Source organism: Letharia lupina (genome assembly GCF_014066315.1).
Source record: "Letharia lupina isolate WasteWater1 chromosome Unknown contig_14, whole genome shotgun sequence".
Taxonomy (NCBI): domain Eukaryota; kingdom Fungi; phylum Ascomycota; class Lecanoromycetes; order Lecanorales; family Parmeliaceae; genus Letharia; species Letharia lupina.
The window spans coordinates 52,317-66,470 of NW_023502983.1; the positions used below are offsets into that span (position 1 = coordinate 52,317).

The window sequence follows — 14,154 nt, forward strand, 5'->3', positions numbered from 1 at the left end:
GGTGATATACGATTATATAACTCCGTCGAGCGAGCTAATGAGTATATACGTAATTATATAAAGCATTATCGTTAAATAAATGTAACTATACAGAAAGTGCCAAGAATGCCAAGAGTGCCAAGTATTTTAGCGCTGTCCAGGACTTTTGGTGCCGACCTCCGTAGAACGGACGGATTGATTCTCCAAAACCTCTCCGGGGCCAGGTCCTGAATACAGTATAAAATCAGGTGGCTGGGAAACACGGTGGCTGGGATGCGTGGGGGCCAAATTTCGACAAGTTTCCCGTATCTCGCACACGTAAAAATCGCTGGACTGAATTTAATTTTCTTCACCCCCGATGAGGTGCTGGCATATGCTGAGTGTATCCGTTTCACCCCGGATGAGGTGCATATACTTAGCATCTACTCACCCCTGCCGAACTTTTTTTCACCCCTGCCGAGCTGTGACCTTCTCTGACGCCGTTACGCTTAAATCTCATATTTAGCCGGTGAGAATGAGGTATCTGAAATCTACCCGCGTACCTTAGCTTGTAGAGGAAGTCTGGGTGAGATGTCAAGGTACAAGCACTCAGACCGGAAGGGCCGAGATATTCCAATCGCCATACAAGGATGTATCTGAGAAGATGCGTGATTGGGTAAGGTTCTGTGATCAGCTATCCGCCTCGCCAAATCTCTCTTCTCTATTCAATACCAAGTGTATTGTCGAATTGAAAGCGATGCACATCTTTTCAAGGAGACAAAGTGCTTTGAGATCCTTGGATGGCTTATGAAAAACCGACACCATTGTACCAGAAGATTTTTGAGGAGCGTTACAGAAAGCTGCGATGTCGGTGGCATCTCAATAAGACGTCTTCCAAAACGACAACGACTGACATCTAGGATCCCACCGACAAGTCTTTAACCTCGTCCAATCCGGGAAGGCCACCCTCCTGCTGGTCCACCAGACAGCCGTTGGTCGCAGGCCGTGGACTGGGCGGGGAGATTAAGATATCGACGACGGAGACATGTAGCAAGATTCTTAAACATGACATCACATTGGAAATCTATATTGCTTTTGATGATCACTATCCACGGTCACAGTGCTAAATGTATCCAAATAATCTCCGCAATCCCTAGATCATCCAATCCAGATCTCAATGATCATCTGAACATCCCAAAGACCCAGAATGGGGTCGTCTATACAGATCCTCGCCAAGACCACCTGATGCAAGTCCATTCGTCGGCCGAGATTCCTAAAATACCCATCGAATGCGAATCAGATTTGCTGGATGACACCATACAACATTCTTGACACTGCTGTATCGGAGCTCAATGGACCGAAAGACACATAGGACAAAAGTCGCCTACGCCCTTTAGTCACTCCAAGAAAGTGAAGAGATTCGTATGAATGATACTCATAGCGCGATCCGCATCTCGCTGATCCACCACGCAGGAGATGTTGATCTCGCTTGCTCCTGCTCGCATTTAGTCAGTGCCATAGGAACCAAACTAGAAGAATGCGATTGAGTAGGAAAGAAGGTGAGGAGAGGGCCGTACCCTGCGAGATCATTTCGATGTTGATATTATGCTTCCCCAACACACTAAGCATCGCCCCTGATATACCCACCATATTCTTCATCTCCTGGCCCACCAGACTCACAATCGCCATCTCATCCACCAGCCCCACCGCTCCTAAGCGCGCCATTTCATCGACAGCTCCCCGAAGATCGATATCTACGATGTGTCTCCTCTCGCCGTCTCCGCGGACTAGTTCACGATGACAGTAGAAAGCCAGGGAGACATTTACTTCTGAGCTGGCAATCAGGTCGACGGAGAGCCGCCATTTGTCTAGGATTGCAAACGTGCGTTCCAAGAAACCACGCGAGGAGGTCCGTTTGTTGGAGCGGAGATTTATGACCAGGATGCGATTTTTCACTGTTACGGCCGTAGGGCGTTTTGCACGATTGGTCAGCGTGCCGTTGATGCCGGATTTCCGGGAGCGGAATGCTGGTGGTGTGGGAAGACGCGCGGAGGTGATATTCTTGGAAGCAGAGGCCTCCAAGGAGTCTGGGAGGATCGTTGTCCCGGTGCCGCTGGGATTCGTCACGTTCCTTATTCGAATCGGGATGCTTTCGCGGATTACTTGTTCCATGGTGAACGGGTGTATGACTTCAGATCCGTAGAATGTTAACTCGGCAGCTTCGGATGGCGTGATTGTTGAGAGTAGTCGTGCGGTAGGCACTTTCCTGGGATCGGCACTGTAAATGCCTTCTACTTCTTTCAGAATTTGAAGTTCGGATGCACCGAGACTGATAGCGACAAGAGCGGCGCAGAGATCAGTGTAGCCTCGGCCGACGTGGCTCAGTAGACCGCCGGGCACAGGGCCGAAGAAACCGGTTACGACGGGGATCCGGTCGCCTGACTCGAGGAACACGGGCCTCAGAGCTTCGGCGTAATCTTCATAGAAACCCTGGTTGATGTCACCCGTTGGTGCTTCGACAGTCCGGATACTGGAGAGATCAATCACATAGGCGTCTAATCCACGATCTTGGAGAAGTGAGGCGATGAAGTAGCAGCTTAGGATTTCCCCTTTACTGATGATTATGTCTAAAGTCCGCGGACTGACTTCTCCCAATGTGTCGGCTGCTGTTAGGTATTTCATGAGATCGCGGGTTTCCCGCTCGAACTCTACGGTGAGATTTGCAAGGAGGTTCGGGGATCGAAGATTTGGGATGGCGGCTTGGATGTGGTCGTCGAGAATACTGGTGACGATGGACTTATAGGCTGGAGGGTTGCTTTTCGCTGCTTCCGCGGCGGCTTTGAGCAGTCTGGGCACGTTTTAAGATTTCTGCTTGTAGGAGGATCTGTGGATGTGCTTACTTCGTGGTTGTGCCTTCGGCTTTGATTCCAGAGCTACGGGCAGAGCAAACAACTGCCAAACGATTGCGTTTGAGTTCGCTGCAGATAATGTTCGCGATCTCGTTGGGAAATTTGCCAATGGAGGTGCCGCCATATTTTTGCACCACCCAGTCCTTCCGAAAGTTCAAGGCGCCGCTATCTGATTCCATATCTAGAGTGAAGGGAAAATTGATGTCTAGTTTGAAACCCAGGTGTAAATTATGGGAATTCACTACAGCATACGTTCATTATGTTTTTTTATAGGAAAAAGGGGAAGGAAGAAACACACATCATCGGTCATCCCTCGGTTGACTCATACTTTGTTCCCAGCGTTCAGTGTACCTGAAGACTTCAGATTTCAAGCTCCAACTCGACAACGCAAGAAGATTTTGGGATAGTAGCAAGTCTTCGATAAATCTAGTATACCGTGTTTCTGATCAATCTTTCTGAGGAATGTTATAATCCAATTTTTGAAAGTGCGATGCTCCGAGAATCAACCGAGGCAACGTCACGTGATCCGGTCGTAGCGAAAAATCTGAAAGTCAATCGACATATCCGAAGACGAAATTGATACTCGGACACTGGATCGCTGCTCCTCGAGATGACGATCTAGAAAGTTCTCTTCGTTGACAGGCCCCCCAGAACTCCCGACTATCTTGAATACGAGGATGCATTTCCATCCCACCTGACCGTCGACCCAAACGACCGACCAAAAAAGTACTTGCAAGGCGCCAGAAGTACCGAGGTCGAAATCCAGGCATCGAGTGTTACGCGGAATGCGAGAAATGCACGAAAAGAACGGTTCAACATCCATGGACTCAAGCCAAGGCGCGAAAAGCCATTACCGGAGCTTTGGTGACGCCGGTGCGCGGAGTTGTGTGTCACGAACAGCCATTCGAGAATTCCAGAGAAAGTTGAATGAAAAACATGCGACCGTAGACGGAGGGAGACTCAGAAGACGAGCCAGCGCATGCGCAAGGCACGGAGATGAAGGATTCCACGTTAATTTCATCATCCCAAATGGACAACGAAACTCTGTCTACGCTCATCCGCTCCCTGCTCGACTCTGCGCCAAATTCTCCGACAAGAACAACAAGGCAGTCCGGCGCGCTTTTCGGGCTAGGTCGAGGCTTTTTCCCAGAACAAACGCAACAGAATGCGAGGACACCTTGAGATGGATTGCATGCGACGAATGCGGAACTCCACGCAGCCACATCATCCAAATACCGTTGACAATCCTGAACACGCCTACGCCCACTGTCAGTATCACGGTCAGGCCTGCTGGCGGAAAATCCGTACCCGAGGCTCAGCGACCAGCATCGTGCAAGAGATGATAGAAACGTCAGGTGGTAGATTTTGTCAGCATTCTCCTCAGTCGTCGAAGCTTCGCTGTGGCTCGTCCGGGGAGTGTAGAAAGGGCACCTTTCGAAGTATCAGCAAAGCACAAAGTTTGCATATTGTGAGAGGACTGCCAAGAAGCTGGCGTGGACGATACCGCAGCGTGTGAGGCATGCGATGTGAAGCAGGACACTCATAGATGAAAGCAATCGAGTTAGGCAGGTACATAGACCAGGACATACGTAGCCAGACTCACCTTCCGCCTTTTCCCCAACAAGCGTCGCATAATCGAATAGATACTGCTCAGTTCAGAACGCCCATGCAAAATACAAACAATCCTCTCAAGCGACGATACGAATACGACAACAAGAAACAACTTCACCAACGCTAGCGCCGATCAAGGGCCAATGTCAATTGGTCATCACGTTAGAGGCCGCTGTCAAGCCGATGTACCAGCGGCGACGGCGGGGATATTAGCGTGCATCTCGCAGCTGTGACCGCTGTGATAGGGTAGGTCAAAATAAGCTAAAAACGCTTACGCAAAGTCGACCTCTTAAAGTAAGGCATAATCTACCTACCTCCCTAGCCTGAGAGTACCGAGCCGCAATGTCCTCATCTCGCCGTATAAATAGGAGTGGTTCCTCTTACGAACACGCAAAGTAGAGTCTGCCTCAGCGTTTTGTATATATGTACATATAATTGAGTCGTTCTTACCTTCTTCTACTTCGGTCTTGCTGCTGTCTGCTTTCTACCCGCTTCTTGGGGGGGTGGAAAGAGAATTGGTTGTTCCAGAGGTCAGAGATCAGCAGTCCCCAACTACCTTACCACCGCTCCATCTTAATCTCCCGCCCAAAGATCCCGCAACAATGGCCAACGCCGGCCACAACCCCAACGGCCTGATAAGCTACGGTCCAAACGAAAACTGCACCCTGACACCCGGTCCGCAGTACTGTCCGGCGAGCGTGGGCGTCTACGAGTACCGCCCTTCGTTAGCCGCAAACAGCGTGTTCATCGCGCTTTTCGCCATCGCACTGGTCATCCATCTGGGGCTGGGGATCAAGTACAGGACGTGGGCCTTTGTGTTTGCGATGTTCTGGGGGTGCGCCAGTGAGTTGATTGGGTACGGGGGGCGGGTGCTGATGTGGGAGAACCCGTTCTCGTTTCCGGGCTTTTTGATCCAGATCAGTGAGTAGCTTGCCTCGCATCATTGCCCTGCTGGCGTATATTGTCAATTGCTTTTCAAGCGGGATGAGAGAAATGGTTTCTAACGCCCGACAGTCTGTATCACGCTTGGTCCGGCATTCTACTCAGCAGCCATCTACCTGACCTTGTCGAAAATGTCAGTACACCTCATCTCAGAATCACGAACCAGGTCTCACGCTGACATTGATATACCACAGTATCATCTTCCTCGGTCCCCAGCATGCACGCTTCTCCCCAAAGCTTTATTACTGGATCTTTATCGTATGTACCTCCGCTGTTCCCTTTTCCTCCTTGAGCAAAAATTTGAGCCTTGAGACATGGATCGGGAGAATCCACTTCGCGGACAAGTTTCAAAACCTGAAAGACACCTCCGAACAGGCAATACTGATTGCGAAATCTTCCTATAGCCCTGCGACATTCTCTCCCTAATCCTGCAAGCCGCCGGTGGAGCCCTATCGTCTGTTTCCTCCGGAAGTAGCAAAATCGCAGTGGACGTCGCCATCGCGGGTCTCTCCTTCCAAGTCTTCACGCTCTGCGTCTTCATATCCCTCTGTATAGAGTTCACGATCCGCTATATTAGGGCGCAACGGGATCAGCAACGGAAAACGCCCTTGCCAACGAGGTTCAAGGTATTCGTGGCATGCTTGTCATTAGCAATCATCTGCATCTTGATACGATGCGCGTACAGGATTGATGAACTGAGTGATGGGTATGATGGACCGTTGATCCATAACGAGCCGCTATTCATTGGGCTTGAGGGAGTGTGAGTGCTGCTCTCGTCCGTCGACGCGCGACGAATCTAACGACCAACGGGTACAGAATGATCGTTCTTGCTGTCTACTCGCTTGTGATTGCACATCCTGGACCGATATTCGGACGCTCAGATGCAAACACTTATGAAACCGACGTCACCGCTACCTCGGATGCCTTCACTGAGAAGGCGGAGCCCGGGATGTCGACTACGCAGCAGAGTGTATGACGACGAGAGTGAAAATTTGTTTTAGACGAGACAGAGTGACAATAGAGGCGCCCAGATACCACTAAAGGATAAACTCGTAGGCAGCGAATATCACAGAACAGCATGATATACCCATATCCACATTCACTGCGCCTAGCAGACGAAGTCCAGACTGGATTTCATATCCATCAAGTGCGAAACATTTTTGCACATATCCAACGAACCCTCAATCTATCCATGTCTTTTGCTACAAAAACCTTATGACGCAGCACAGTCAACTTCCTTCTCTGCATTCGCCGAGCCCAACTTCAACCAGAGCGTTCCGCGCCTCTAAATGATCTCCGCAGCAAACTCTCGTAATCGTGCCACGCACTTAGCTCGTCTGACGGATCGCGAGCCGCCAGGCAGCGACTATGCGCAAGGTACAACAGTGCCAATGGTTGTCGATCAGATTCCCAAGCCACCAATTGCTGACACTCCTTGCCCTGCGTTCTTGATAGAAACCGTGAGCGTCAATTTTAATCCAAAGCCTCAATCCGGACGAATGCCCCCCAGAGCTCTTGATTGAGCCGATTTCGGCAGGCGGACGGCAACCAAGCCTTTGCATTTCTCTGCTGATCATGAAGAGGAAACAAGACTAGCTTGTCAATCCCGAGCTCGTTTGTTCCTAAAGATTGGTCCCGAATTCGCTCAGGTCACGACGGACAAACCCGGACAAGGTAGCGGAGAATTTGATGTCTACATGATACAGCATGGCATGCTTACCGAATGCACGTGTTTGCAGTTGACATGATGTTGTCATCCTGTCACGTTTTTCTTGCGGCTGTCATGATTTTAATCTCCGTTGTTCAAGTCTCGTTCGCCAGTCCCACCCACAGGGTCTCCGAAGCAGCTGCCTTCGTTCCCAGGCCGTTAGATACCGCAGAATTTCCTTTCCCTTCGAGTATTCATTTTCGCCGACTTGGTAAGGTGGGAGCCATGCCCAAGGCATACGTCAGAACCCTGGGTACGGCCCCACCAGGCCACATCGCTTTCAAGTTCCTCCAGCGCGGCCCCAACTACGAGATCCTCCCCGTCCGCGTCGGTGCCGTGGCTCTTCACACTTTCTACACTACGATCTCACACTCGGCATCCATCATGTGGCCGCAGACCAAACGCCCGGCAATGGTTTTCACGATAATCCAAGGGGCACTCCAACTTACGATGACTGGCTTCGGCACAGCGGTCCCCTGGGACTTTGTAGAAGATTGGGCGATGAAAGCAGCGGAGAGTGTGGTAAGAGGATGGACGGATACGTTCGACGCGGGGTATGAGGTTGAAGGGATGGGAGTGGGGTGTGGGTCAGTTGGGGGCTGTTGGAGGAGTGGGTGGGCAAGGAAGATGCGATTATTATGTAATGGTAATAGGAATACTCAGATTGCTCTGCAGAATATAGCAAAGTCCCACGGTCCCAGCTTGATAGCGGGAGGAGCTGGATGTGGTATAGCATGAGCTGCGCCAGGCGGCGTAACCTCAGTCCATCCTCCAGTGGATAGTTTATCCTTCTTAAATAAAGACTTCTTCGTGCTTGCGCTACCTCCCACAGGCGACGCGGAGAAGTTGACTGCAATCAGGAACTCTTCACTTTCCCGCCTTCTCGTGAACGTAACCAATCCAGCTCCACCGCCAGCTATCAGCCAAGTCATATTGCCTCTTCGTAGAGCTTCATGGCTGCGTCTGAGCGTGCCCAAGCTCTTGTAGAAAGCAGAAAATCGATTTGCCAGGGATGAACCCCAATTAACAGGTGTATGCGTATTGTACCCACCACGATCATTGCCCACTTCTTCGCCAGCAAAGAGCATTGGCACACCTTCAATAGTGAAATTGAAAACCGCTGCACAAAGGGTTCCGTCAGGTCCACCATACATTTTGAGGTCTAGATCCATGTCCCAATTTTGCATGATAGACGTGTGCAGCATGCCTATCGGGTGTGCTGACTGCAGCTGGCTGAACACCTTGGGCAAATTACTCGCGTCCTGCGTCTTTGTGGCAGAGGCCACGGCAGGCTGGAGGGAGTAGTTGGCGTAATCCATGTTGAAGGGGCTTAGGGAAAGTTCAGGATTGCAACATTCACCAAGGAGTATCGCCTTCGGATTAACAGCTTTCAAGTTGCTGCCAATGAATGCCCAGGTTGCGGCTGGGATCATTCGATCCTTTCCATAGGGATTGTCAGCTGTGTCGAAGCGAAAACCATCGACGTTGTAGTTCCTCATCCACCATACCAGCATCGTCAACATATACTTTTGCACCGCAGGGCTTGACTTAAAGTCCAGCTGTGCGACGTCATCAAAGTTGAAGGCTTGCGAGGTGGAGCTTGAATTGTTCTTGATGCCGTCCGTATGTACGTAATACTCCGGGTGCTGTACAACTAACGGATGGTTCCACGCGGTATGGTTCAAGACAACGTCCATGATAATACTCAGTCCCAGAGCATGCGCTTGGTTCACTAAGGTAGCAAAGTCAGACGGCTGCCCCAAAGCTGGGTCTATGGCGTAGTAATCAGCAACTGCATAAGGGCTGCCACATGCTGGATGATTTTCGAACGGGACGCCGATCGGATGAATGGGCATGAGCAGGATTGTTGAGAATCCTAAGCCGGCAATACGTGATAGATCATGGGATATTGCCAGCAGATTACCAGTTGATGAGAATATAGGCGCGTAGATGTTGTAAATCATTTCGTCGCCAAAGGTCGCCGCATGAGCTTTGCTGCTGCTGCTAATATTAGCAATCTCCGCTGGTGCGATCGTGGTTGCCGTGGTTGAAGAGTTTGCCAAACTATTTGGCAGTACGACTTGCCACTGAGCCAAAGGGTCGTTCGCACTTGCCATTTGAATCACGGCTGAACCGCTGGTCGAGCCTGCAGCTCCTGCCACCAAACCACTGTTCTGATTGACCAGCGTCAGGGCTCCATTCGAGGTTGGCACCAGAGTCCACATCTCACTTGCTCCTCCGTTGCAAGACCATTGCTGTAAACTCGCACCCTCGGCTTTACTTTCGTAGGCCACATTCAAACACATAGTGGTGTCTATAGCATTGAGCAGATAGCGCCCGCTCTGATAGTCTTGAAGGATCCAGCTCGGTACTGAACCATTAGAAGAAGCTGTCAATACAACTTCGGCACCAGCATAAATGGCCGTGGTGTTGAGATAGAGACCTGTTGCGGTATTTTTGAGGGCGAATACTGCGCCGTCCGCGGGTACTGGCATTGTGCTAGTTACGGTTGTGAGGGTGAACCTCGTTGGCTGGCTCCTGGCCTGTCTGGTGGAAACCTTTTCAGCTCGGACTCGCCAAGTAGCCTCTCTGTAGTGATTGAGATAGACTGTCCTTTACAGGTGCCTTTACAAAACAGAACCTCCGGATAGAATGGTAGTGTAGAAACTCATCAAACTGGTGTAAGTTTGCAACTGCTCAAAACAATACTGATTGCTACCATAGGTTATCACTGAGGCATTTGGACTGATGGCAAAAGCCGGACGGGATTTGACAGAATTGATTGGTACTAGTAGTGTTGTGCTCAGGCATTACGGTTTCAACCCTTTGCCGAATAACTCCAGTGTATCAAATATATGAAAGTAGCTGTGAAGACATACAGATCAATTATAGTACTCAATTGTTCGTAGAATCTTTTGTCAAACTATCAATACTGTCATCTGAAAGGGAAGAAAGCTTTCGTGAATTACCAAACACGGCAAGGCGGCAACGCTAGTGCCTTATCAAGTTAAGCACCGTCTGGCGGAATATTAAGGAGACTAAGGTACGGTATAATATTTTCCTGCACTATTATTGTCGAGCTGCTGCACTTGGCCTCCACCAGGGCACCAGTCCAAAACGACGGCGTCACCGAGTGATGCATTGGGACTGTCTAAGAACAGATTCACTAGGCCTCAGCCCTATCAATTTCGCAGGTCGGTTCGGTTGGCTCGCGAACTACCTTCGTCGAATGTTAATAGTGTAAGCTAAGTATGCTTTTGTAGCCTGGTCGGGCAACAGCTATATCGATTTCCAAGTGGACATGCTCTAAAGTTCAAAGACAGACAGCGTACGAGTAAAGTCGCAATAACTGGATGTATGAAGGTCGCGGAAATACGACTACGCCGTCATTAGACTGCTAAAATTATATGAACGTGAAAAGAGCCGGAGCTGACCTTGAAACCTGTGCCGCCTGCATGCGACTGGGCAAGATGTTTGATTGGAGAAATTTGGATAGCATTTTGCATAGGATCTATCGCATCTCTTAAGGCTTAGCAGTTCAGACTGCTGATGTTTGAGCATTGTGGCGTACAACCTTCGAGGACCTATCGCATCTCTTGAAGCTTAGCAGTTCAGACTGCTGATGTTTGAGCATTGTGACGTGCAACCTTCGAGGACCTATCGCACCTCTTAAAGCTTAGCAGTTCAGATTGCTGGTGTTTGAGCATTGTGGCGTACAACCTTCGGAAGGACATGGCTGCAACCACACAACTATGATAAGTTATAAGAGTGAGTTCAACGGCTATCCTCAACACTGACTTGTAAAGTGGCATTAAATTCCGCTGAAAATTACTTTGTGTTGATTCCAGTCAACTAGCGTGGATAAAGACCGTCGCAAGGGCACAAACAACGAATGAAGCATGGCACTGCTCGGCGAAAACATCAGAGGCAATGTCTTACACATACTTACTCTGGCTGCAGCCTTTAGCCTCGTCCTTACAAGCCCGGCAACAGCACCTACGGAGCCAAGTCCAGGGGTTATAGCGAATACAACAATACTTCCAGGCCCCGGTGACAAATATTGCGGTAAGCAGCCATTATGTGGGCTCATTTACAGTAGTCTATTCTCCCAGGACTGACTCTTCTAGATACTGACGGCAGTGACTTTGAAAACGGATCGTCATCCGCCTCCCCTTTGATCGAAGACTGCGGCAACCTGTCTTCCATTATGACTTCCGCGCCCAACGACGATAACCCTTATGGCTGGTGGGAAGTACAACACTGCACGCCAAACTGCAAGTGGTGGCTAGCCAAGTATCAGACTTGCGAATTCGGTGTCAGTGCAGACGGACCGTTCGGAGCGTACAAGCTTGGTATAACGAGAGTCGACATTGCTGCAATACTCGATCTGAGCATTGAGAAGTTTAGCTGGTACAAGCAGGTTGGCGCAAGTGGAGACATGCAGTGTAATATCATGAACGGAGCGGATGAGCCGACCGGTGAGCAGCATGGGATGTCATGGTCTATAGCTCATACGTAAGGTTTCGTGTAAACTTCGAGGAGGTCTGCTCTCAGGTTGCTCTTCGCGTTCTTCGAAGGATGATTGCGAGCTTAATAGCAGCATTTTTTCGAGTTAGGGGCCTATAATGGAGCCAAAACAATCATTTGACATGGGACATGAGTTCCGGGTGTACGCTTCGGCTTGATCTGACTGAGCAAGAAGCGCTTGATAGTATTCGGGCCCGTAAGCGCTCGCAGCTGTTGTGATGTACATCGTAAAGGGTGAGAAGAGGATCGCGGTCGAGGAAGACTTGAATATTGAATGGCTTGATCGACTTGGAACAGGACGTGTTGTTTATTTTTTTGTCCATGATGGTGTCGAGGGAGGGCCGTCTCTTATATCCCGCCAGACAGGCTCCAGCTCCGTCTAGGCGTCAGTTAGACTATGACAACATGCACAATAGCGCAAAGGATAGAAAATGGAATAGTATACTGATAGAAATATCAAAAGCCGCGAGGAAGTCGGTGGATTGAAGATTAAAAATGGAGCGAGGATGCGTAAAACGGCTCTGGCCGATCCCATTCTAGCGGCTTTTCCGCGTTTCCTGTACCGTTTCTTGGCACTAGCCTAAGTATTCATAGCCCTCACAAACCCTATCCCACCAGGAACAACATCGGCCCGAACAAATAACAAACGCCGACATGCCGACTATGGATCACAAAATAACTGGTCTCGCAAAAGCATGGGCCGACTGGGGCCTCACGATTAAAGACAGGGCCGAACACCTTGAAGACCAGGCCAACATTCAGGCAATCCTGAATCTCGATCTTGGCGCCCAAGCAACCATGACCAATAACTTTCCCTCCTTCCTCGACACGTCTCCCGGCACCGGCAGCTCTGGCAGCGCACCACGTCTCGCGCCCTCGCCGGTCGCTCAGCAGCAACAGCAGCAGATCAACAACAACGGTAATGGGGCCGGTATGAACGGAATGCCTATGGCGGCTGGACAGCAGGCAGATGTGAACTTCCTGTTTCAGAAGTTGGTGGAGCTCAGTGAGGTGTTGAAGGAGAATCGCGAGAAGACAGCAGGGGTTATCGCTGGTGCTGAAGAGCTTGCTGTACGTGGATCTACCCCAACCTTCATAGTGCTCAGCATCTGCCTGGCCCTCCTATTATTCTTATGCCTTAATGCTTGCTAACACGCTTTCCCCAACCTAGACTCGCGCTGCAGCCAAAGGAGCAAGCCCCTCCCTTCAAGAAGCCAATGCAGAGGTCTCCTGTGAGTCTCACTCTATATAGGCCCCTCCTCCTCAGACTCCAATGACTAAATATCAGCCCAAGCCGTCCGCATCGCCGATCTCGAACGCCAGCTTGCCCGCGAGCAGAACAAAACCCGCATTCTCATGGACGAGCAAAAGGAAAACATCAAGCTCATTGGCGAGTACGAACACCATCTTGGCGAAATAGTCAAAGATGTCCGCGACTTTAGTTTCAACACGAAAACCCGCGAAACCTCTATTGCACGCCACTATAACAAGCTCTTACAAGATGAAAAAGATGCACACTTGGCCGCTCGCCTCGAGAAAGACGACTGGCACGCCAAATTCATGCGTACCGTCGAAATGCTACGGGAAGCCTATCGTCTACGGTGCGAGGAGGAAGAGGTACCCATACGTGTTATTGCTGGACTGCAAAACGAGGTGCGGGCTTACCGTTCATGCCTGGGGATGGAGGCTGAGAAGCCGGAAGAAGAGTTTGGGTGGGAGATTCTGAAGGACGTGCTGAATGGAAGTGGAGAATCGTGAGGCATTTTCCCCCATTTAGATGGCACAGACGAGACAAGAGCGTGCATGGCATTTAGTACGGCGTCTGGAATGATACCCCAGGTTGCATTTGATGGTTGAATCTTGTGCGATGAAGGCATAGGAAGCTAGCTAGGACGCCACATCCGAGGTAGCTACTTGCGGCACAAAATTGTTGCTTATAAGGGGTGATATGATGAAGTTTGCTGCCTGTGACCGTCCGGAACCAGCATGTTGCATATTGGCATGGCACTCCCAGGCCCATTCCCCAGGAAGCTCTGTTCGAACCTCTCACTCAGGACTGTCAATGGACTCGGCAGGTCCATTGGCTCGTAGCCCGTCAGGGTTTAGCAGCTGCCAGTATCTATGGAAGCAGATCGTATGGGCCGGAAAGTTTTGTGCACAATGCCCATGCACTCCCCAACCTGAACTCCACTATACACCTCTTGTAACTGTGATATATACAATGACCCTCCAGCCCCCTCTTCTTCAGCTCAATTGCTTCTTGCACCACCCTTTGCAGCCCTCAGCTCATCCATCTTCGCTACCCTCTTCTTAAATTCTACATACTGGCATTTCTCGTACGAATGTCTCTCATCCTATAGCAATCCTTGTCAGCCATGTCCGGATTCGCTTAGCGGAGCAAGTATAGCAAACCACGCATTTCCAAGGCAGGTAATATGATTCGAATCGACACCGGTTGAGGGGGATAGCGAGGTGGGCGCAGCTGTCTCGGTAGGCTAG

The 14,154-nt window shown here is 50.2% G+C and overlaps 5 protein-coding genes across 5 annotated transcripts; 3 read left to right on the top strand and 2 right to left on the bottom strand.

The window, feature by feature from the left end:
- Positions 1-1,355: 1,355 nt before the first annotated feature.
- Positions 1,356-3,046, bottom strand: HO133_002013 (uncharacterized protein; the record flags this gene model as incomplete). Its single annotated transcript, XM_037292941.1, has 3 exons — positions 1,356-1,453; positions 1,536-2,806; positions 2,859-3,046. 3 exons carry the CDS (start codon positions 3,044-3,046, stop codon positions 1,356-1,358), a joined length of 1,557 nt encoding a protein of 518 aa, XP_037150594.1.
- A 2,034-nt stretch (positions 3,047-5,080) lies between these two features.
- Positions 5,081-6,396, top strand: HO133_002014 (uncharacterized protein; the record flags this gene model as incomplete). The annotated part of the gene is made up of 5 exons (XM_037292942.1): positions 5,081-5,399; positions 5,493-5,553; positions 5,615-5,678; positions 5,825-6,180; positions 6,237-6,396. 5 exons carry the CDS (start codon positions 5,081-5,083, stop codon positions 6,394-6,396), a joined length of 960 nt encoding a protein of 319 aa, XP_037150595.1.
- Positions 6,397-7,787: 1,391 nt separating this feature from the next.
- On the bottom strand, positions 7,788-9,623 carry HO133_002015 (uncharacterized protein; the record flags this gene model as incomplete). The annotated part of the gene is made up of 1 exon (XM_037292943.1): positions 7,788-9,623. One exon carries the CDS (start codon positions 9,621-9,623, stop codon positions 7,788-7,790), a length of 1,836 nt encoding a protein of 611 aa, XP_037150596.1.
- Positions 9,624-11,027: 1,404 nt separating this feature from the next.
- HO133_002016 (uncharacterized protein) lies at positions 11,028-11,647 on the top strand (the record flags this gene model as incomplete). Its single annotated transcript, XM_037292944.1, has 2 exons — positions 11,028-11,193; positions 11,256-11,647. 2 exons carry the CDS (start codon positions 11,028-11,030, stop codon positions 11,645-11,647), a joined length of 558 nt encoding a protein of 185 aa, XP_037150597.1.
- A 662-nt stretch (positions 11,648-12,309) lies between these two features.
- Positions 12,310-13,413, top strand: HO133_002017 (uncharacterized protein; the record flags this gene model as incomplete). The annotated part of the gene is made up of 3 exons (XM_037292945.1): positions 12,310-12,726; positions 12,827-12,887; positions 12,950-13,413. 3 exons carry the CDS (start codon positions 12,310-12,312, stop codon positions 13,411-13,413), a joined length of 942 nt encoding a protein of 313 aa, XP_037150598.1.
- Between the last annotated feature and the right edge of the window lie 741 nt (positions 13,414-14,154).